The following is a 22,601-nucleotide window of genomic DNA, read 5'->3' on the forward strand; positions in this document are numbered from 1 at the left end:
TTGAGTTGAGGAGGGGTCCTTGGGGCCGGCCTTGACTCACGACAGTCACACTCCCCGTTGGTGAAAAACACTTTACCCTAATTCCATTTACAGGGGGCTGATAGTAAAACTGGAACAAAGATCGCCACACCCCGGGGAACAGCCCCTCCAGGCCAGAAAGGCACGGCCAACGCCACCAGGATTCCAGCCAAAACCACACCCAGCCCAAAGACACCGCCGGGCACTGGTAAGAAGAATGTTCTCTCGAGTCCTGGTCAGAGGAAGCTCCCAGAAGGTACAGTCCTCTCAGGACGCCACTGGCAATAATAACCCCTGCAGCTGAGCAAGGCCTTGCGGTTTGCTAAGCACTGGAATGTTCTTCGTCTTTGTAATACTTTTGGCAGTTTTCTGGGGTGGACACTAAATCCTTACTTTTAATCAGTGAAGAAATGGAGGCTCTGAGAGTTTGCTTGGCTCCGTCTAACGAACCAGCTCGTGAGGAAAGCGCTGTCACATGACACATTAAGTGGCAGGATAAGGGGCTTCTCTGTCTTCAAACCCAGGGTTCTGGGGAGGCAGCCCCAGCTGAAAGTGTTTTCAGGCCCCACACAGGGCATGTGGCACTGTCTCTCTGGAGACAGCAGCAGTCTGGACAGGTCACTCTGGGTGACCTCACACAGGGCTTGGCCCTGAGCAGCCTCACTCTCTGGGTATGTTAGGAATCTTCTGGCAAAACCCAAGGGTCTTAACTGAGCAGTGTCGAGCTGTGCCCATTGTCCTGGACTCCTGTGAGCCAAAGCCAGTCGGTGTTGGATACCCGCCCATTGGGCTGGCCATGTGCAGCTGCTAGGAATGGCAGCCCTCTTCCGTTGCCCTGGTGACCTGTCCCCTGCAAGTGGGTTTAGATGCTGCATAACGTAGGGGAGTGTGGCCTGCATTTGCTTCTGGGCAGCACCCAAGAGGCCTATGGATCTTGGTGCCACTGTGATGAAGGCCTGGCCTGTCTCAGTGTCCCTGCTTGCCCAGCCTGCGGTGGCCCTCTCAGCCATGATTGACACTGCATGCTTCTGACCTGGCGTTGCCCCCAGTGTGTGGGAGGGTGGGCTGCTGGTTCGGGCAGCGGGCTTCGTTTTCACCTTGTGTTTTCTTGCTGGGGTTTCCTCGAGCACTTACGATCTGGGGAGAATCAGCAGAGTTTCTAATGGTATTTTCATATGATTTTGAGCCTGCTGCGTCTCTTGGCTTTATGCCAGTTGCTTTGCCTATTGCAACAACTTGGACAAGGGTGTGCCTTGCTCTTCAGCTCTACCTGTTCTTAGGTGGCTGCCTGTAGGCGGATGCGTCTTCTCTGCTGGGCCCTGGACTTGGTTTCCTGCCCCCTGTGCCTGTTCCCTGCCTCCCTGTCCTGGGCCAGATGGGCCAGCAGGCTCCACGTGAAGAATGCCTTAAGACCCTTTAAGCCTGATTATAATGAGGCCCTCTGTGGCTTTTTCTTTTTAAGCTTCCAAGCAAGTGCAGAGAAAACCACCCCCTGCAGGGGCAAAGTCTGAGAGAGGTAAATGTGGGCCTGCTTCCCTGGGTGGGCAGGCTCTCGGGGCATGTCTGCTGCCCGGGGCTTGTTGGCAGGGCTGGGCCAAGCTGGCAGGCTCCCCAATGAGCCGAGGGCTGCTTCCTTCCTGTGTGATTTGTGCAGCTGTATCTGTCTGGTGGACTCTCCACACAGCCTCTTCTCATTTGCTTCAGGGACTAGGGCTGTGGGCGTGAGGAGAGGGGAGTATGTGCCGCAAGGCATTTGGGGTGCTGGTTCCTAATCAGGGTTTAGGTAGGAAATTACCTCTGGCCTTCTTAAAGGTGCGTTCTGTGAGCACCACAGCTGGGCTGGACACCGCCTGTTAGGATGTCCCAACTTCAGGACCATCTTACGTTCGCTGGTGCATAAGATGCCTGTAATCCCAATGACTGAGGAGGCTGAGGCAGGAGGATAGCAAGTTTGAGGTTGACCTCAGCAATTTAATGTAGCTCTAAACAAATTAGCAAGATCCTGTCTCAAAAAAATCAAAATAAAAAGGGCTGTGGCTCAGCGGTTAAGCGCCCCTAGGTTCAATCCCTGGTACCAAAGGGGAAAAAAAGACCATCTTGTGGGCACTGATCCCTCTTCCCAGGCTTAAGGAGGGTGATTGACCTGCCCAGAGCCACTCTGCAAGAGATGACATTTCTCAGGTGACCATGACTGGGCCTCCTGTGTCCCTGGAGACAGGAAGGCAGAGGCTGGACCTGGAGCAGAGGCCCCATCGGGTGTTTCCTTCTGGGGAAAAGGCCTCACTTGTCCCGTTGCCACAGCATGTGACCACTCTAGGCACATCAGAGATGTGGAAATTCACACTCTGAACACTGAGGTGCTTGCTGTCACTTGACAAGGGCACTCGCAGACGTCGCAGACAGCACAGGCTGCAGATTACAGCGTTTGTAATTTGTAATGGATGGTTCCTGGCCTGGGGTGGGGAGTGAGGAAACCAGTTTTGCCAGCCCCACGCCGTGAGGTTCTGCTCTAGCAGATCAGGATGGGGCCCAGCAAGCTGCATTTTACAGGTCTCACTTCCTCCTCAAATGCTCCAAAGATTTGCCAGAGGAAAAGAAAAAAATAAAATGAAAACTCCCAGAGGTTCTGACCTGGGGTTCCCAGGGCCCCACTTTGAGAAACACCAACCGCAGACAGAATGGCAAACTCTGAAGTGTAACCGGGGCACGGGAAGTGCAGCCGCAGAAGCAGGTGTAGGGGTGAAGGACTCCCAGAGGTGGAGGGACCCAGTCTGCTGGCAAGCAGAGGTCCCGGCTGCAGGGTCGGGGCCTGCAGGTGCTTGGAAAGGGGTGTGGTCTGGCCCGCCCAGGTGTGGGGGATGGGCGTTCTTGGGGAGGGAACAGCCTGCAGGACCTGGTGGTGGGAAGAGGCTTGGCGTGGCCGGTGGGCTCGGGCAGCGAGGCAGACGGTGGACATGTGGTTCCAGAGCCAGGGAATGGGGTAGGAGCCCTGGAGTTGGACTCGGTGGGTAAAGGGCCAGCTTGGTCTGGGCTTGAGGGCAGCAGCTGGGTCCTGTCATCGTGTCACCTTTGGGCAGGGTAAGGGCCACAGTGGTGTGAATTTTGCAAAGCATATTGACACATGCCTCCATAGGCAGCCTCCCTCCCTGCAGGCTCCATAATCCTGTCCATCTCCAATCTGAGGCCTCTGAGTTCAGAGAGGGGTAGTGACTTGCCTGAGACCACACAGCTAGTTGGCCCCAGGGCCATGGCAGGATATTGATGGGATACTGATGAACATTCTGTTGTTGTCCTGGGGAATGGCGTCACTATCCCTAAGTGACAAGGTCAGCAGGAGGAGAGGCTTCTCCAGCAGTGGGCTCCAGGGCTTCCTCCTGCTGAGGTTGCTGAGCTCTCAACATTGTTCCCACCTGCTTGTTCCGTCCTGAGCCTGACAGTGGCCCCCGGGGCCTTTGCTGACCCCCTCCCCTTAGCCTGCCTTCTTCCCTTTCTCCCCAGGTGAACCAGCAAAATCTGGGGATCGCAGTGGCTACAGCAGCCCCGGCTCTCCAGGCACCCCCGGCAGCCGTTCCCGCACCCCGTCCCTGCCAACGCCACCCACCCGAGAGCCCAAGAAGGTGGCAGTGGTCCGCACTCCACCCAAGTCACCATCTTCCACCAAGAGCCGCCTGCAGACTGCGCCCGTGCCCATGCCAGACCTGAAGAACGTCAGGTCCAAGATCGGCTCCACCGAGAACCTGAAGCACCAGCCAGGAGGGGGCAAGGTAAGGCGTGCGGGCTGCTGTGCGTGAGGGCGGACGGGTGGGTCCTGTCACCAGCCTGGCTCAGCTGCCACCCCTCCCAGAGCACCTGCCCTGACCCTGACCTCCTTATCAGGTCACCTTCAAGCCGCCGTGTCCTGCTTGGGGCAAAGCCCTGGTTCTTCCTTTCCCCCGGCGGCCCTTGCTGATCAGACAGAGAGTTCAGGGCTATGTCCCCTGGCCTGTGGTCCTCAAGGTGGGGGTGCCCATGGTGTGCCACCATCACCATTCAGAACATGGCACCATCCAGAGGTGGCAGCAGGCGTCCGTTGAGCATCCAAGGTTTCTCTATACTCCTCGGTTCTGAGGAAACCTGGGGACACCACTTGGAAGAACTGACCCTTCTGGGGTTAGGAGGGCATCGCGGAGTCTTCGGACGTCCTAAGGGTGGAGAAACGGGCGTTGAGGGCCTAGGGCAGCAGGACAGGGGACCGGCCAGTCCTCCTTCCTCTGCTTGTCCCTCTTCCCCCTTGTGAGACGGTTAAACAGGGGAGATGTATTTCCTCCTAGTTCTGGAGGCTGCGGGCCTCAGTGTGTCCAGAGGATGGCTTCTGAGGCCTGTCCTCAGCTGGCGGACGGCCACCTTCCCCATGCGCTCACTCGGCCTTCCCTTCATGTACACGTTGTCATCTCCTCATCTAAGGACACCAGCCCTGTTGGATTAGGGCTGCTTTAATGACCTCCGGTCGACTCAGCCACCTCCTTCAATACAGTCACATTCCGAGATTCTGAGTTTGGGGTGTCCACATAAGGATCCGGGGGACTCAGTTCAGTCCAGAACACCCTCCTCTCCCAGCACCCGGAGGAGCCGAGAAGGGAGAAGAGGAGGCGAGCGTGGGGTGTCCACCTCCGTCACCCCCATGCACTGGGCTTTCTGGGCCGGGCCCTTCTGGGGCCTCCTGGGGGCTGCACGAGCCCCTCAGGACCCTGGGTGCTTCCCTTCCAGTTGGGACAGCTTGCCTCCCCCATGGCAGGTGCTCGCCCCACTGTTGAATTTATGTCACTCCCGGCTGGAGCTGGTCACTGCAGGAAGACGGCCTCCGTGCCCTGGGCGCCTTCCTCACCTGAGCTGTCCTCCTGTTGGCCCTTCAGTCCTCAGAGCCGGAGACTCCTGCCCGTGGTCGCTCGGGGCAGCCCCTGGGCCCCAGTGCCGGGCAGTCAGGCCCCTCCCTCCAGGCCGGAGGCTGAAGGCCGGCCGTGAGTCCAGTGCTGGGTCTCGATGTCACCGTGGCTTGGTCCTGGGTCTGTATCAGTGGCACTGGTCCTGCTCCTCCCTGGGGATGCCTGGCTCCTCCAGAAAGGGCCCTGGGCTTGACCTGAAGTTGACCCTGTGGAGCTGTGGCAAAGGGCCCCAGCGGCAGCTTTGGGAGCTGGTGGGGTGGTCTCCTACCGAGCACCTGTGGTCCTGGCCCTGCAGCCGCCGCATGGGCCCTGTGGTCACAGCGCATCAGGACCGCATGCTTCCATCCTGAAGAACGAAGAGGACCCTGTGCAGCGTGGCCACACAGTGCGGTGGCAAGAGGAAAGCAGGGCCGCCCCCAACTCGGGGACAAGTGCACCCCAGCTTCCCGGCTCCGCACGCCAACACAGACCCCCACGAAGTGAGTGGACATGGAACTGCGTCCTCCCTGGTAGAAAGGACAGATGGTGCCAAGAGGGTGCGAGCTCACATCATACGGCTCAACCACAGCTCAGGAGCCCCAGCGCCAGGCCCTGCGCGGAGCCCCTCTGATGGCCCACACAGGGCCCCACACAGGGCCACAGAGACAGTGCGGCCTGGGGACTCGAAGTCAGGAAGTTGGATTGATTGATCTCCTGCCCCGGGCACTAATCCTAGTTGGATTAAAGGTCCTGCCTGTCCCCACTCAGGCTCGTGTGTGGCTTTTAAAAGAAAAGACAGCGACTCTGGAGGCTGAGCAGGAAAATAGTGAGTTTGAGGCCAGCCTCAGCAACTTAGCCAGACCCAGTCTCCAAACCAAATAAATGGTGACAAGGGCTGGGCTGTGGCTCAGTGGACAGCACTTGCCTAGCCCGTGAGAGGCCCTGGGCTCCATGCCCAGTACTGCGGAGAGGGTGGCGGAGAGGGAGGAGGAGGGAGAAGAAAAGGTTTGTGGGACCCAAGGTCAGGTAGCCCTGCAGAGTAGCTCCAGGCCACCACGAGGCTCTGCCCAGCATGAGCGCCCCCAGCTGCTGTCCATACTTCTATCTCAGGCCCTCTTGTCCCTAATGACCCCAGGAGGCTCCATCTCAGGACCCAAGTGACTGTCACTCTGCAGGGTGCCAGGCTGTTTGACCCACAAGGTGCCCTGACTGGCTTTCCTCCCTCTCCCAGCCTGGACACCCCACTTCAGCCCCCCAGACTGCAATCCAGGTACAGCCACGTCTTCTCCGGACGCGTGGCAGGCACCCCTCCTCCTCTCCCGCCCCCTCCCAGAGTCCGCACTAGTCTCTGCCATGACCTGGCTCTGTCCTTCCACCCCACCGTTGCTGTTGCAGCCTCCCTGTGCCCATCAGACCCTAGTCCTGGACCTTGGCTCTACCAGGCCTGTGCCAATGACCTCCCCTCCTCGCATCCAGATTCTGCCACTTGTCCTCCAGGTTTGGGCCCAGGGCCTGCCATCTGCCCACCCTCCACTCTCCCCTGTGTCCTGCTGGGCTCGGGGTGCTCTGCTCAGTCCCTCCTTGCCCTTTCCCTCTGCCTAGAATGCCCTTCCCTCCGACCTCTCCCTTCCCTCAAGCCAAGCTCAGGTGCCATCTACTCCAGGAAGTCTTTCCAGATTCCCTCTGCCTTCTGAGCCGTAGCCGAGGGTGGAGGCTGAGTCTCATGGCCACTCAGGTGGCAAGCGCTCCTGGAATGGGGGACAGTGTAACTCAGCACCTCTGAGCCAGCCTAGGACTCAGGCGGAGGGGGCGGGAGCTGCACCCTGACGGAGGCAGCTCCCCTGGCAGCCCTGGCTCATCTGTGGTTGGCTGGGGGTGGGAGTGCTGGGGACCAGGGGCGTCCTGCAGCTCAGCTGGGAGCAGCAGGAAAGGGGATGAACGGGAAGACGACAGTCCACAGAAGAGGCCCTGAGCTGTCCTCCCATCAGGGCAGCTGGGCAGAGACGGCACATCCTCGTCCACTGGAAAGGCCTCTCAGGGCAGAACTGTGGGAAGGGACCGAGGAGCAGAATCAGCCTGTGTCACGTTCCATGAAGCCTAGAAGACCGTCTGGAACCAAGAAGACCTAGTCCGCAGCCACAGAGGCCAACCTGGGACCCCCAGGGACAGGGGAAAGGCCGGCAGATGAGCTCGGGCCTCCTCCCTCTGGACTGGGCAGAAGGCTTGGAGAGCTGCGCTGAGATCTTTGGGTGCCCAGGTCCACACGCAGCAAGTGCTCAATAAATGTTCAGCTACAAAGAGACAAAGCTGTGAGAGTCTGAAGAACCGGACGGCAGACCCCCAGCGGCCGATGCTCGCCTGAGGAAGGGTGGAGGCCCCCCCTGTGCGCCAGACACTGAGCCCCAGACCGCAGGGCACTGGTTGGAAAGTGTGCGACGTCTATTTTTCTCCTTTGGGCTTTTTCTCTGTTTTCACAATTTGCGACCGTGAACACGTATTGCTTTAAGAGTCCAAAACAAAGTTATTTTTAAAGGAAAATGCAGAGAATCAGTGCGGCACCCCAGAACGGGGTGGGTGGACTCCAGGCGGGGGCTGCACAGCCGCTCAGGGATTCTTTTAAACATCTAGTGCCTGAGTCCCCACGGACCTGCTGTGGCCTTGGGGTGGGCCTCACCAGGTGTCTCCACTGGATAGTCCAGGCTGGGACCTGGTGTCCGAAAATCTTACCTGCTGACCTCAGGTCTCGACCTCAACTACTGGGTCTCTTGCGCATGCTGGATTTGACGATTAGTCAATCGTCCTATTCTGGTCGCCAGCCTGTCCCCATTTGCAGATTCCATGCAACTGGCTCCTTGGTCAGCTCAGACCCGGCCACTGCTCAACCCTCAGGAGCTGCCCCCAGCCCTGTGCGGCCCCTGGGGGTGAGGAGGGGGAGTGGATTAAAACTGTCCACTGCAGCTGTGAGTGATGGGCTGTCTGTGCCCTTGTGTCCTGGTGAGGGTGACAGTGGGTGCAGTCAGACGCCACAAGGGAAGGTTCCTAGGCTCTCACCTCAGTCCTGCTGAGGGGCCTCCTGCACCTGCCTCTGGACTAGAGTGCAGCCTTGGTCAGGTCGCCTTGAGGCCTTTGTGGCCTCCAGGTTGATCCCAATCCACAGGAAGGGCTGTGGGTCTGCATCTTAGAAACAAAAGCTGGGATTCAGAAAAAAATGGTAAGCTCAAAAACTACGCATTTATTAATATTTACCCCCCAAATTTAAATGTCTCCAATAATGAGAAAATCAATACTATAAAATATTATGGAATCATTAAAAAGGATCTTTGAATATAATGTTCAATAATCATAAATTGCTATACTAATAAATGAATATGTAGGCAATGCCTCCCATCTATAGGAAAAGTAGAAGCATAACCAGGCACGTGGCCACGCCTCGACTCAGCTTCTCCGGAGCCTGAGGCAGGGGGATGGCAAGTTTGAATCTAACCTGTGCAATTTAGTGAGACCACCTTAAAACAGGAATTTTAAAAAGGGCTGAAGACGTTGTTCATTGTAGAGCCCTTGCCTAACAATGTGGGAGGCTCTGAGTTCAATCCTAGTATTGCAAAAGTTAAAAAAAAAAATGCAAAGAAGAATGTCTGAAAGAAAATATGACAAATAGTGACTCATAGGGATTGTGAGTGATTCTTTTTTCTTGTATTTTTCCCTTCCCAAATTTTCTACAATGAAAATATTTATAATCTGAAGGAAGATTTATAGAAATTCAGTTGTAACCGGAGATGTTAAATAACAGTAGATGAGAGTAAAGTACAAGACAAGGAAGCCACGTGCAGTGGCTACACCTGTCATCCCAGCAACTCAGGAGGTTGAGGTACGAGGTTTGCAACTCGGAGGCCGGCCTCAGCAACTTAGTGAGACTCTGTCTCAAAATAAGATGGGCTGGGGTTGTGGCTCAGTGGTAGAGCACTCACCTAGCATGCATACATGAAGTCCACATAATTGAAAAGGGAAGTGAACAGAAAAATACCAGAAACTAAACTGTATGACAGGGGTCTGCCTGTTGTTATATGAGTTCAAATATTATGCCAATAATCTATTTAGATCATAAAGAAAAATACCTATAAATAATTTTTTAAATCACACAAAACCAGAAAATTCACTAAATAAGACAAAAAAATTTAATTTTTTTTAAAAAGTAAACACACACACACACACACTCACACACACACATAAAGAGGCATAACCACAGTATAATAAACCAGAACTTCATTATCTAAGTATCTCCAACATGACCATAAAGACTTGGAAATTTAAAACGTTTTGTGTCACTGATTATTCTTATCTGATCATGGAGGTGGCCTGGTTGGCCCTGAGCAGACGGAACTAAAGTCACTTCCTCTGGGGATGTCCAAGTCTGAGGCAAGAGAGAACCTGGGGGCAGAGGTCAGACAGAAACTTCCAGAGCCATAGGGCTTTGACGGGCTTGAGACGCAATGTTCTAGGAGGCCACAAGGAGGCGATAGAGTGCTGTGAGCGTCCTTCATTCTTGGACCCACCCACCGCGGCTGTTCCTTCTGGCAACTGTGTTGATTTGTTTTTCTCCTTCCCCTATCCTTGGTCTCTCTCTGCCACTCACCTCTGCTCATCTTCTTCTGATCTGTTTCTCTCTCTTTCCACCCCTTTGCATTCCCTGCTGACATTCCAGGAGATGGAAGTGTTTTAAATGCACTACATTTATTAACAAAATTCTGTCGTCCCTTTTAAAACAAACTTGCAGAATATGGATGTGGATAAAGTGAATTTGAACCTTGGGCAGTTTGCCTCTCCTGGATCAGGGCCGGGAATCGGGTGACTTGAACTGAGGATTTCAGAGGCCCCACAGTGAGCAAAGAGGACCATGTCCTCATGTCCTGAGTGTGTGTGCTTCTGAAAAATTCTAAAGGAGCCTGGAGCAGTCAGTGTTTAAGGATGGAGTGCCAAGAATTCCAAGGGAGGCTGTCCCGTTAGTTGATCTCTTAGTTGATCTCTTTGGCCAGTTGACTTGACAGGAGACGGACAGGTTTCTCGGTGTCACCTTGGACTTGTTTTCGTTTGGGGGCTGGGAATTGAACCCAGGGCCTTGTGCAAGCGAGGCAAGCTCTCTACCCACTGAGCTGTATCCCAGCCCCTCACCTTGGACTTGAAGACAAGGTTTGCTGTGGGCATCCACAAGCGCAGCCTGGGTTAACTTCCTGCTGGTGGCAGGGAGGTCCCCTCCAGCCCAGCAAGCATGGAGCCCTGCTGGGGACAGGCCCCCAGGCCTGGAGGGTTGGGGCCAGGGAGAGAGCAGCCTCAAGAAATCTAAGTCCAGACAGAACCAGATCAAGGTGTGGTGAGGGTTTGGACAGCTTTGGGTTTTCCCAGATATGGACTAAACCGAAGCAGACCCACTCCAGCTCCCACCCATGGCAGTCTCTCCTCCGGGGTTACACCCTGACCACAGACATCCCCCCACCCCGACGAGGAGTCCCTGAGATCAAACTTCAGAACTTCCAGTACATTGTTCTCTCATTTCCAGTGTCTAGACAGGGCTGAGGCACAATGTCCGGGTTGCTCCAGCTTAGAAATTGAATTTCTTGATTCCAGTTTCATAATACCAGCCATTACTGTTTTTTCTTCCTTCTGTAAATCTTAGATTCTGTAACGGGTGTTGACTTAATGTGACGACTAACAGTAATTCAGGTCTGCTTTGTAAATATCCTTGTGTCTATTGCCAAAGCCCACAAGAGTTTGTTGCTGATTTTTGTGGGCTTGGAACAAGAAAACCACATTGGAAAAAAAATTTTTTTTTCTATGTATGTTGCAGACCTTACATTATTGCTTAATGTCCTTTCATTCATTTGATTAGTTTCTTTTGTGGATCAGTACAGAAAACAAGGTTATCTTCCTTGAAAAACTGGTTTTGTCACATAAGAAGAGTTACGTAACCCATCATATTTCCTTTTTTGACTTGGCTTCCAGGAAGCTCAGAGCTAAGTATAATTATCACTCTTGTAATTGTGACTCTGGATGACCTCCCCTTTTAACATTATCCTTTAAATTTGCTTGTTTTATTATGGAGTATGTGTTTTCTAATTCTAAGTTGCTCCACATCCTTTTGAAAGCGGGAAAATCTGTTTCTAGGACTTATCCAATGAAAGAATAAAAACTGATTCCCAAAGAGGGGATTCACTTGGGACACCTTAACATCTGAGGGGGGCAGGAATTCATTCAAAGCCATCCTGTCTCCCCCCTGGCAGAAGGGCAGTTCAGCGCCTGCCTAGTTAATAACCTCAGAGCAAGCCAGATGGAACTGTCTGGTGGATGGCTGGTGGCTGCAAGGATGCCTGTATCTTTCCACGTGGCTTCTGCCACTGATTTTTTTTTTTTTTAAACCAGGGATTGAACCGGGGACGCTTAACCACTGAACCACATCCCCAGCCCTTTTTTATATTTTATTTAGAGATAGGGTCTTGCTGAGTTGCTTAGCACCTCGCTAAGTAGCTGAGGCTGCCTTTGAACTTGCAATCCTCCTGCCTCAACCTCCCTAGCTGCTGAGACTACAGGTGTGCGCCACCAGTGGCTTCAAAGAGACCAACATAAGACTCCCCTTTAATGGCCTTCCTGTCTCTAACAAGGGCTGAAGTGGGTGAGAAAGGAACGTGGAGTTCAATATTTATCCAACTCTACATTTACATTTAACAGCAGAGAAGAAATTATACACGAAGAATTTGAATCGATCAAAATGTAAACATTTTTGTGTTAGGAAAACATTTGTGCGTTGTTGGCACCTGCCAACAACAAGGGGTGAAGAAGAGATTTCATTGGGAAAGAAATGTAGAATCAGCCAGCAACGCAGTTATTTATTTTGGTCAGAGAAGCAGAACGATTTTTATGACCTTGCATTATAATTATGACTTGGAGATATTCCAAGGTGACAAGAATAACAACGGCCTCCATTTACTGGGTGGTTGATAAGTGCCAGGCCGTGTTTTCAGTGTTTTCCGGGAGTTAACTGACTTCATTTCACTCAAGACTCTAGGAGGCAGGTATTATTACCCCAATTTTACAGATGGGGAAACTGAGGCACAAAGGGGTTAAATTGATATCGAAGGTAAACTACTAAACCAGGATTCAAACCCAAGCTTTGGCTCCCAGCTTATGCCCTTAACCTGGAAAGGCATGTCCCGTCTGGAAATTATTAAGTAGTAAGAGTCAAAACAATGTTTTAAATACCTGATGCGGGTGAAAATATGGTGAAGGTGGCTTTCTCAACAGCAGTCGCAGAGAAAACTAATCCTTTTAGAAAGCCATTTGGAAAGTTGTATTGAGGGTTTTTAAAATATTTATAACTTTGACCCACAAATTCTATTTCTAGGACTCTATGCTATGAAAATAATCCATAATATGGAAAAAAAATCCTTGCAGAGAGATGTTCACAGGAGGCAGTTTATATTACTTAAACTGGAATCAATGCAAATCAGTGTGTGGATAGCACAGGATCAGCAATCACAGAACGAAACAGGACGTAGTATTAAGAACCATGCCGGCAGCCAGGCACCATTGCGCAAGCCTGTAATGCCAGCGGCTCCGGAGGCTGAGACAGGAGGATCGTGAGCTGAAAGCCAGCCTCAGCAAAGGCAAGGTGCTAAGCAACTCAGTGAGACCCTGTCTCTAAATAAAATACAATATAGGGCTGGGATGTGGCTCAGTGGTTGAGTACCCCTGAGTTCAATCCCTGATACCAAAAAAAAAAAACAACAAAAAAAAAAAGAATCATGCTGGTGGTGTACCCTGTGGTCCCAGACTTGGGAGGCAGAGGCAAGAGGATCGATGGAGCCCAGGAGTTCGAGGCCATCCTGGGCAACACACTCCTTCTCAAAAAAAAGAAAAAGAAAAATGCTTAAGATATGATGTTAATACAGGATGCCAAATGGTATGTTTGCAATAATTCTACCATTTGTATGTGTAAGGCAGTGGTTACAAATAAGACGTCAAGGAAATAGAACAAAATGCAATAGTCATTCTGTTTGGTTGGTAAGAAAGCTGCTTTGTTTTCGCAACTCTATTTTTGAAATCATATGCTGTTTTTCTAATGTAAAAAACAGGGTTTTTTTTTTTTGTTTTTTTTTAAAAAGGAACATAAACCAGGTGTAGTGATACATACCTATAATCCCAATGACCTGAGAGGCTGAGGTCATTGGGATTAAAAAAAAAAAAAAAAAAAAACTGCTGGGATGTAGCTCAGTGGTAAAGCAACCCTGGGTTCAATCCCCACTACTGGGGCATGGTGGGTGTGGTCATGAGAGAAAATAAAGAAATAGGTTAAATATGTGATTCCAAAGTTTTACAATTCAGGCCATTAAAATTAAGAAAAAAACCAGGATGGGTCAGAGACCAGCTGGGAGTGCAGACCCTGACCCCAGTCCCAGCCTGTCCACAGTATTCGAAAAGGAGCCACTGCAGAATGGGTTTGGCTTTCAAATTTTCAGAAACCAGCTTGGCCCGGCTGGCTCTCCATTAGGAGCTGCAGCCGTGGTTATTTACATCTGTGATTAATAAGAACCAGGGCACCGCAGGCTCCTGGGGAAAGACACCTGGGAGGAAGGCGGTGCAGCCAGGCCCGAGTTTCAGTTCCCCTGAAACCCCGCTGGCCTAGTTCATGGGCAAACTGGGTAACAGTCGTTCTTTACCAAAATGGTGTCCCCACACCTTGTCTCCCTGGTCAACAAAGTCACAGCTCCTGGGAATGCAGCTCTCAGGAGCTGGGGACACGCGGGGACACTTGCTCAGTCTCGGGTAGGCGCCTGGTGGGCTGGAGGTGGCAGAGGGTGGGTGGTGGGAGGTGGGACAGCAGGGCACAGAGCCCTCCCTGGAGAGGGACTCATCACAGGCCACCCAGAGGCCAGGGCTTCTCAGGCTTGGCGTGGGAAATTCACCAGGGGAATTTCCAAAGTGCAGCGACTTCAGCCAGACTTCTCCAGGGGACCGAATCCTAGGTCAGGGGAGGGTCTGGGGTTCTCTTTCAAAGAAAATCTCCGGGTGCGTGCAGCGCCCCCCGGGGCCAGAGGACAGCGCGTGCATTCTCTCAGTGTCCCCCTCCGGAGGGCTGTGTGGACAAGAACACGGGGCTTTTTGTTGACAAGTGACTGGGCTCATTTTCTCCTCCAGGCCAATCTGCTGCCCCGTCTCTGATTCACAGGCCTCAGGACCCCACGGGCTCCACAGGACCCTTCTGTAAAGTGAATACCCGCCTCCCCGGGAGGATCTGGTTGTAATCCCAGGTCACCAAGCTCAATTCCCCAGACCTTGCAGGCAGCCCCGTCTTCCCTTCCTTCTGAAGATCTGTCCCTTGGGAGGGGTGGCCTTGGCCCGCCCCTCCCCCCATGGCCGCGCACGTGGCCTGGCGCCTCCCTCCGCCCTCCTGGAGGCCAGGTGTGTGGTGCAGAGAGATGGATCTGGGTGTGGTGTGTCACTCATCCTTTTTTCTGGTATCAAAGGTGCAGATAATTAATAAGAAGCTGGATCTTAGCAACGTCCAGTCCAAGTGTGGCTCAAAGGATAATATCAAACACGTCCCGGGCGGCGGCAGTGTGAGTACCTGCACACGTCCGTCCGTCCGTCCCACGCCCCGCTGTGTGTGCGCTGCGCTCCTGAGAAGCGGCATGAGCGTCTGGACTTGCAAAACATTGCACAGAATAAATCATCGCGGGCTCGGGATCTCCCCGTGTCCCCCAGGAAAATGCAGCCCAGGGGCTCCAAATCCTAACCCTGTGTCCAGTGTCCTTCCTCATGATCCAGGAGCCCCCTTTCCCTCCAGCTCGTGAAGGCCATGGGGGCCCGAATAGGGAAGGTTGGCTCAACTGGGTGGCGCTGGTCTGTAACTCCATCTTCTCAGGAGGCTGAGACAGGAGGATCTTAGGTTGAAGGCCAGCCTTGGCAACTTCACAAGACCCTGTCTCAAAATAAAAACAAAAAGCACTGGGCATGTTCTGCTCAGTGGTAGAACACTTGCCTAGCAAGTGTGAGACCCTGGGTCCCATCCGCAGGACAACCAACAAAGTCAAAATGAGAACAGGGAAGGTGACTGATCCCCTCTCTGGCCCCTCCCTAGAAGCTGGGTCCTCACAGCGTGATTCCCATCATGGCCTCCACTCACTGCCCAGGCCCTGTCCCCAGGAGCCCCACAGCCCATTTGAACTTGGGCTGAAGGTGGTAGCACCCGAGACTGGGCTGTGTCACCTCCTCCCCCATCAGATGGGCAGTTTCACTTTAGGTGGCTCCACTGTGGGCAGGTGGCCCATTTGTTCTGACAAGTGGACACAGAGGTCTCACCATCCTACCTCAAGGGCAAGAGGGTCCAAACTGGCTGGTTGGCTGTCCTGCATCTTCTGGGCCAGTTCCTAAACCTCTGAGCTTAGACTTAAACCCAGCTCCACCTTTAGCCGGACTCTAGAGGCAAAGAGCCAAAGGAAAGCCCCACAGGTCCTGTCTGCAGTCATTTGGCCATTTGACGGAGGGAGAACTGCTCTTAGGGCCCTTCTCAATGTGGCTGCCTCCAAACGCCCCTGGGGACACCTTTATCCTCGTGGGTGTGTCCCTGTGGGATACTGGACTCTGATCCTCACTTCCCATCTTCCCTCCATGGGCTCAGAGACACTGTCACCCTCCTGGCTGGCTGGCCCTTGTGGTCTCCTGTCTGGTCTCCCCAGCTCCCTGCGCACTCTCCAAACCTAACCCTGGGAGCTGGAGGTTTGAGATCCCTGAGGCCTACCCCTCCGGAGGGGCTTGGTCTCTGGGGGAAGCACCTTGCTCCTGGCTGGCAGTGTCACGAGCTCCCAGGAAGGTCCTCCTCCAGTCCGTCCAGCCCAGAGGGTTTATTCTTGCAATGTGCTGCGCCCCTGCTACCCCAGCACCTGGACCCTGCCTCCTACCTCTGAGGCCTCTGTGGCTGCGCATGGGGCCTCACTAACGCTTCCTCACCAGTGTCTGCTAAGTGTCCCTCTGTCCTCCACTCCCACCCCGTCGCAGGTGCTTGTTCCTGGGCCCCTGCCCAGCTGCTGTTTGAGGAATTCTGGCTGTGACCTCTCTGGCACTGCCACCCTGGCCAGAGGAGGAAGGCCATGTGCTTCCCAGATTGACAAATATCTGGGCTCCTGGGCTGCAGAGGGCAGATACTCCTGGAGGGGAAGCTGGGAAGGCAGCACAGGGGCCGCGTGGCTCACATCCTCTGGTGACGAGTGGTTGCTCAAAGAAGCTGCAGAGCCCAGGACAACCAGGGGACTTCCTCCTGTGTGTCCTGCACTGTGCCAGCCCACGGGCTAGCCTGCCATCTTACATGGAACCACAAGCTAGTCCGGGCTGACCAGGAGCGCGATCCTTGGCCAGTGGCCACTGTTGGCTTCGGGAGGAACCTCAGTACTCTTTTCTGGTGAAGGCTGTTGGAGTCACCTGCACACTGGCAGCCTGTGGCATTTTGGAGTACTATGTCCCTGGCAAGCCCCATCTCTGGCTTGCTCCCTGGCCCTCCCCAGCTTGGAGGGGCTTCCCAGCAGGCAGGCCCTGCTTCTCCATCTTGGGATGCCCCTGCCTCTTGGCTGGGCTCTGGGCTCCTCTCCAAGGCTGCTCTCCTCGCCCCCTCTCCTCTGGTGGCCCCAGTTTCACTGACCACCTGCCCAGGGCCCCCCTTCATCTATCCCTTTTTCTTCTGGCCACTCCAGGTTCCAGCATCTCCTGCTCTGCACCACCCTGGCTCCCTCTCACAAGGGACCTCACCCAGGCCAGCCAGCTGGAAGGGAGTGAGGCCCGGGCCTCCCTCGAGGGAGGAGAGCCCGATGCCCCTGTCCACCTCCTTCAGGGTCCGCCCCAGAGCTCGGGCTGCCCCCCAGAGCTGTTTGAAGATGGTCCTTACCGTGCTCATCCCTCGGCCCGCCTCCACAGGTGCAGGCTGCTGCCCCTGCGTCCTTCCTGTGCACATTCCTGTCTTCCTCAGCCCCTCAGCAAACAGCAAGGGCCAGCCCGACTTTGAAGTCAGATTACTGGGATTGTTTCATTTAGACCTAAGGAAAAGCCCCTCCTTTGCTCTGTTATTCTCCCATACAAGGCCTCCTCCTCCCAGAGTGTGCGGGTGAGCCTCCTGTGCCCTCAGGTGACCTCAAAGGGGGTCTACGTGGGAGCCTCAGGACCTGGGGAGGTTATCAGCCAGTGAGTGACCTGCCACCAGGCCCTCTAAGCCACGGCTTTACAAGAGACTTGCCTTCAGGAGATCCCATCCCGGGGTCGGTCCCTTGGGGGAGCTGAGATCAGGGGTAGCTCAGGGGCATCGTTTCCCATGGGAGGGTTGGCAGTAAGGCTGGCTCTGAGCCCACAGGCCTCCCCCGTGTCGAGTGTGCCCGCACTTGCCGAGGCACTCGGGTGTGTGGATTTTGCTGTGTGCCTGCCTGTCCTGTTGGTGTTGCTTTCTTCCTCTTGGTAGAGGCTTAAGCGTCCTGGACACACGTTCTCAGGCGCCAGCTGGTTCTTACCGGGAGTCACTGAGTCCCACTGGGTCTCACTTGCTGACCATCTCTGTTCTATTGGGGGTGCTGGCCTCTGTGGAAGCGTCCCAGAACGGAGCCCACCCTCAGTCCTCATGCAGCCTCTTCTCCCAGGGAGCCCGCTCACCCCGCACTCTGGCCTCCCCAAGCAGGTTTTGCAAAGGCTGCAAATACAGATCACATGGATCCCTTCTTCCTTTATGCCCCCACTGGATGTGGCCTGTCAGGCTCCTGTCAGCAAGGGAGCAATATTTTTACATTTAACTGTTTGCTAAATAACCAGGGTGGCCCAGCACAATGACCGAGAGTCCCCCGGTTTCCCTGAGGGTCTTTGTTCTGCAAGGATTGCAGAGGCTGCAATCCCACAGTTAGTCCATCAGGACCCAGCTCTCTTGGGGCAGAACTGGCCAAATTTCAACAACAACTCATTTTTCCACCCTGACTGGGTGTGTTCCTAATGGCAGACGGGAACCACTGACCCAGCGGCCCAGGCTCACACAGATGCTTTCCATTGTCACACCCATAATAAAATAATCCCTCTTTATTCTCCTTCTCTCTCTCTCTCTCTCTCTGTCTTGCTCTTTCTCACTTCCAGGTGCAAATAGTCTACAAACCAGTGGACCTAAGCAAGGTGACCTCCAAGTGCGGCTCCTTAGGCAACATCCATCATAAACCAGGTAGCCCTCTGGGACGGGAAGGGCCTGGGGTGGGGCAGGGAGGGGCAGAGTGCTGGGAAGGATTTGTTGCCTGGATCCTGCAGGAGAGTGTGTAGAGCTTGCTGGGGCCTGGGAGGCGTGGCTGCCCCAGCTGCTCCTGAGCAGGGCCTTATTGGCTAAGATAAGGCATGGAGGGAGGGGGGATGCTGGTCCCGAGCCCCAACCTGTGACTGATTCTCCAGCAGTTTGTACACGGTGCCTTTAGGGTGCCCCTGAAGGCCAGCTATATGGATGGCCTAGTTTGGTTCCCATCCAACATGGGGGATACTTCACCACCCGCATCAGCTACAACATGAGACCCCTGGGCTATTGCCATGCCCTTGCTGTGACTTTGTTTAAATAGAAAACGAGGCCACTGGAGAGCCCCCATGCTACTCTCCCTCCTATCCCACATGTAAGGAAATCAGTGCGCCCTTCATCTCTCTGCAGTGACAGAAATGTACACCTGTGCTGTCCAATGTAGCCAGTAACCACAGGAGGCTATTGAGCACTTGAAATGGGGCTAATGCAATTGAAGAATTGAAATAATTTTATTTAATTAAAATGTAAATAGCCGCAGTCAGTCAGCGGTGACCATATTGAACAGCACAGGTATAGATATTTTTTTGGTAGTGGGGATTGAACCCAAGGTGCCCTACCACTGAGCTACATCCATCCCTAGCCATTCTTATTTTAAGACAGTGTCCCACTAACTTGCCAAAGGTCTCACTAAATTGCCAAGGCTGGCCTTGAACTTGTGATCCTCCAGCCTCCCAAGGCCCTGGGATTTCTGGCGTGCGTGCCCCATGGTGTCTGCAGCATAGATTCCAAATGGCACATGAGAGTCCACAGCAGGGACTTCTGCCTCCCTCAGGCTCTATCTGGAGCAGAGGTCTTTACTGGAAAGAGAAAGTCAATTTGGACCAGGACATGTCTGATTTTTTTTGTCTGGCTCCCTGGACATTTTGTAGGAGTTGAGTATCAGAGAAAACTGCGCTACGCCACAGCTGGGGCAACCATCCTCATGTGCTGTGAGTGGCTGTCTTCATCCTCCTCAAGAAATCCTCGTGCCCTGTCTCCCACTCTTGGGCTTGGCATAAAGGGTCAAGGAGGGCTGGGTGCCATGGTGCATTCTGTAATTCTAGCAACTTGGGAGGCTGAGGCAGGAGGATCACAAGTTCGAGACCAGCCTAGACAATTTAGCAAGACCCTGTCTAAAAGATAAAAGGGTTGGAGATGTAGCTTAGGAGTAAAACACTCCTGGATTCAATCTTTTGTTCCCTGAAAAAGATAAAGAAAGGGTCAAGGAGGGAGAAAGGGTTGGGGGTCTTTCCGTTTTTAGTGTGCATTTTGACAGTTAATTTGATTCTGAGATCTCTCAGGGCAATATTACAGGATATTGATATGGGAAGATCTCACTTTTTGGAAGTCAACCAATTTAGAAGTTAGCATAATTTCTCCCCAACTGAGCTGTCATTTACCTTTGCATTATCTAAGGAAGAAGAGTTTTCATAGTAAATATTTGATGTACACCTTGATTAGAGAGATGATGCAATGTTTTCAAGCTCTTTGCAAGGATGTACTTATACCCAAACACATTCTAAACAAAGGAGAATCTCAACAACTCTCCCTGAATCACTGGCTCGGTCCCCCTTGGAGTCCCAGTGCTGTCCTGTCGTCAAGGACTCCCCTCCAGAGCCCTGGGGTCTCACTTAAATTTGCGGTGCCCCAGCAGCCCCTGGCATTTGGCTCCGCAGACTGCAGCTCTCATTCAGTGGATGCTTAGTCTACTAAACCACAGGGAGAGATGGCAAGAAACTGCTGTGTGTGTTGTGTTCCAGGAGGTGGCCAGGTGGAAGTAAAATCTGAGAAACTGGACTTCAAGGATAGAGTCCAGTCGAAGATTGGGTCTCTGGATAATATCACCCATGTCCCTGGAGGAGGAAATAAGAAGGTAAGGGGGAAGGGCAGGAAGGAGGCCACATTTGGATATGGGTGTTCATTGCCTGGTCAAGGCTTGTCTAGTTTTCCAAAGGTGGAAAGCAAGGGATCTTGCCTGGACTGTCTTAGCAGCATCCAGGACATCGGGTCTAGACCTTAGCTGCCCATTGCAGTCACATGGGAGTTCTAACAAATCTGAGACCTGAAGATGCTAATTAGTCTCAGGTGCAACTGGGTAGATGAGGTTTTTTAATAACAGCTCTCAAATGATTTTTTAGTTGTAGATGGACACAGTACCTTTATTTTATTTATTTTTATGTGGTGCCTAGAATCGAACACAAGGCCTCACACATGTGAGGCAAGCGCACTACCACCGAGCCACAACCACAGTCCCTCTCAGGTGATTTTTTAGTGCAAAGGTGAGAACCACTGTGCCAGGCCCTGGGGTTCATAAACACCCACAAAGGCAAGTAGCCATCCCCCAGGTCAGCCCTGGTACACAAGGAACAGTTATGGGAACGTCACCAAATTGTGGGACTTTCCCCACTTGCTCTAGGTTAAGGTACTTTGGTGGTCATCAGGCCTGGCCTCTCCCCAGAATCTGACTCAGTGGATCTGGGACAGGCCTGGGCATTGGAGATCCTCCGGGTTAAAGAAGGCTTCCACCAGTCTCTGGAAACTTCTGTGCCCTGGGGTAAGTTCTGGGCTTGACTCTGGAAGTCTGTTGTGATTGAGGCAAGACCCAAAGATTTTCAGCCTCAATTTCTCCTTTAGCAAGACAGGATGGAAATACACAAATCCTGGGGAGTTTGTGAGCCCCAAATGAGCCTGCGTCTGGAAGGGGCCTGGTGACTTGCAGGAGCCACGTCTAAGCCAAGTTTCTCAACTCCTGTTTCTAATTCATCTCTGTGATGACCCAGAAAGGGTGGGCAGGGCCCTGCGTCTGCTCAGAACACACTGTCCTCATCCCAGGGGATCCTCTTCTGATTCAGTCCCCCATTTCCCTACTATGATAAACAAAATTGCAAACAGGGAGCAGAGCACATGACCAGCCCCATGGGTTCCTTTCAGTTTGCGGGATTTTTGGACATTCCCAGGAATCTGTCCTTCTATTTTTTAATTTTTTTAAAGAAACAGCACTTACAAACAGCAACAATAAAAACAATTAATTGCTACTGGGGGTGTAGCTCAGAGGCACAACGTTTTCCTAGTATGAGAAAGGCCCTGGGTTCCACTGTCAGCATCACAGGAAAAAAAATTAGCATAAAAGTTCTTATCACAGCTTTTCTCAAATAACCTTTCAAGTACAGTAGTATGAAAGGGTCCTCTTTTCAAAACAGTGACCCAGAACGAATGACATATGCACCTATCCTGAATGGGAGTCTGGCTTTTATCTATACCCACATCAAACCGCTGAAATCAGGCTCTTCACTTGGGTTTTCATGGACGCCTGAAATTGCGTGGAAAGGAGGCACCGTGTGTGGGAGCACATGTGTTCACATTTTTCTTGCTTCAGCAGATACTCAAAGAGTCTGGGACCCAACATAAGATGGAGTTATGGTGTTGTCTACTTTGAGTAAATCAGGAGAGAATATTATGCAAACTCATATTTCCAGCTAAAACTTCCTACTTCTGAATTTCCTGGTATCCTTGGGACTCCTGGCTTTGTTGCTGTCCCTTTAGGAAGGTCATCTCATCATTTCTTCTAGCGTACCAAGGAGAGTTGCCCATAGTTGCTGCCACCTCAGACTCATCAGTCCCTGGCACTGGGAAGGCGTTTGTGAAGCTCCAGGCTGGCATAGGTGGCTCTGGAGATGGCCCTTGACTTTCTGAAGCTTCTCCTTCAACACCTTTACTTGCAAGTTGGTGATAATCTAGCGGAACATAATGTGGGGGGCAGTGTGGGGCTCAGTGGTAGAGCCCGTGCTTGTCAAGCACAAAGCCCTGGGTTCCATCCCCAGCACAAGGGAGAAACCTATCTTTTGACTTAGCGTCTCCACTTCTAGGAGACAGAAGTGGAGACACTTACATGAGTGTAAAATGATGTGTGTACAAGGTCACTCAAGGTTATTCGAATGTTCTTCTGCATAAACGAAGCCCTAGCACTCTGGGCTTCTGAAAAAGACTGGAAGCTCCTAAATGGCCATATGCTGGGGAGTAAGTTTTGGTCCCTCTGCTGTATTGATGTGCTGAGCAGTATGTCCTGATAGCAGAAGGAAGTGAGTTTGAAAATCAAAGTGCAAAGCATGTGTATATTGTTACCATAGCTGCTGAACACACATGTATGTTCGGACTCTGGCACCCATTTGTATGTGTGTGGGACATCTCTGGAAGGTACACAAGAAACACACTGGTTATTGTGTCTGGAGAAGCAGGTGAGGAAAGGACTGTTGGTACAAGCACGGCCAGTTGGAAGGCTAGGCCAGTCCCTGGTGGTGGTGGGGTCTTCAGGGCCTGTCCTTCTCTCCCTGGCACTTTGTCACACCCTGACTCTC

At 52.8% G+C, this 22,601-nt stretch overlaps 1 protein-coding gene across 8 annotated transcripts in view; it reads left to right on the plus strand.

Annotated features, from left to right (window-relative positions):
- Mapt (microtubule associated protein tau) overlaps nt 1–22,601 on the plus strand; it is a 95,470-nt gene that overhangs the window by 72,385 nt on the left and 484 nt on the right. For 4 of the 8 annotated variants that reach the window (XM_071604054.1, XM_071604056.1, XM_027921782.2 and 1 more), the window contains 5 exons: nt 94–226; nt 3,517–3,782; nt 14,435–14,527; nt 18,066–18,147; nt 20,007–20,119. In XM_071604054.1, the coding sequence (XP_071460155.1) occupies nt 94–226; nt 3,517–3,782; nt 14,435–14,527; nt 18,066–18,147; nt 20,007–20,119 (687 nt within the window). The remainder of the gene's footprint in view (nt 1–93; nt 227–3,516; nt 3,783–14,434; nt 14,528–18,065; nt 18,148–20,006; nt 20,120–22,601) is intronic. The other 4 variants (XM_071604055.1, XM_071604060.1, XM_071604057.1 and 1 more) reach the window with 1 other exon arrangement.

This window comes from Marmota flaviventris, chromosome 17 (assembly GCF_047511675.1).
Source record: "Marmota flaviventris isolate mMarFla1 chromosome 17, mMarFla1.hap1, whole genome shotgun sequence".
NCBI classification, from domain to species: Eukaryota; Metazoa; Chordata; class Mammalia; order Rodentia; family Sciuridae; genus Marmota; species Marmota flaviventris.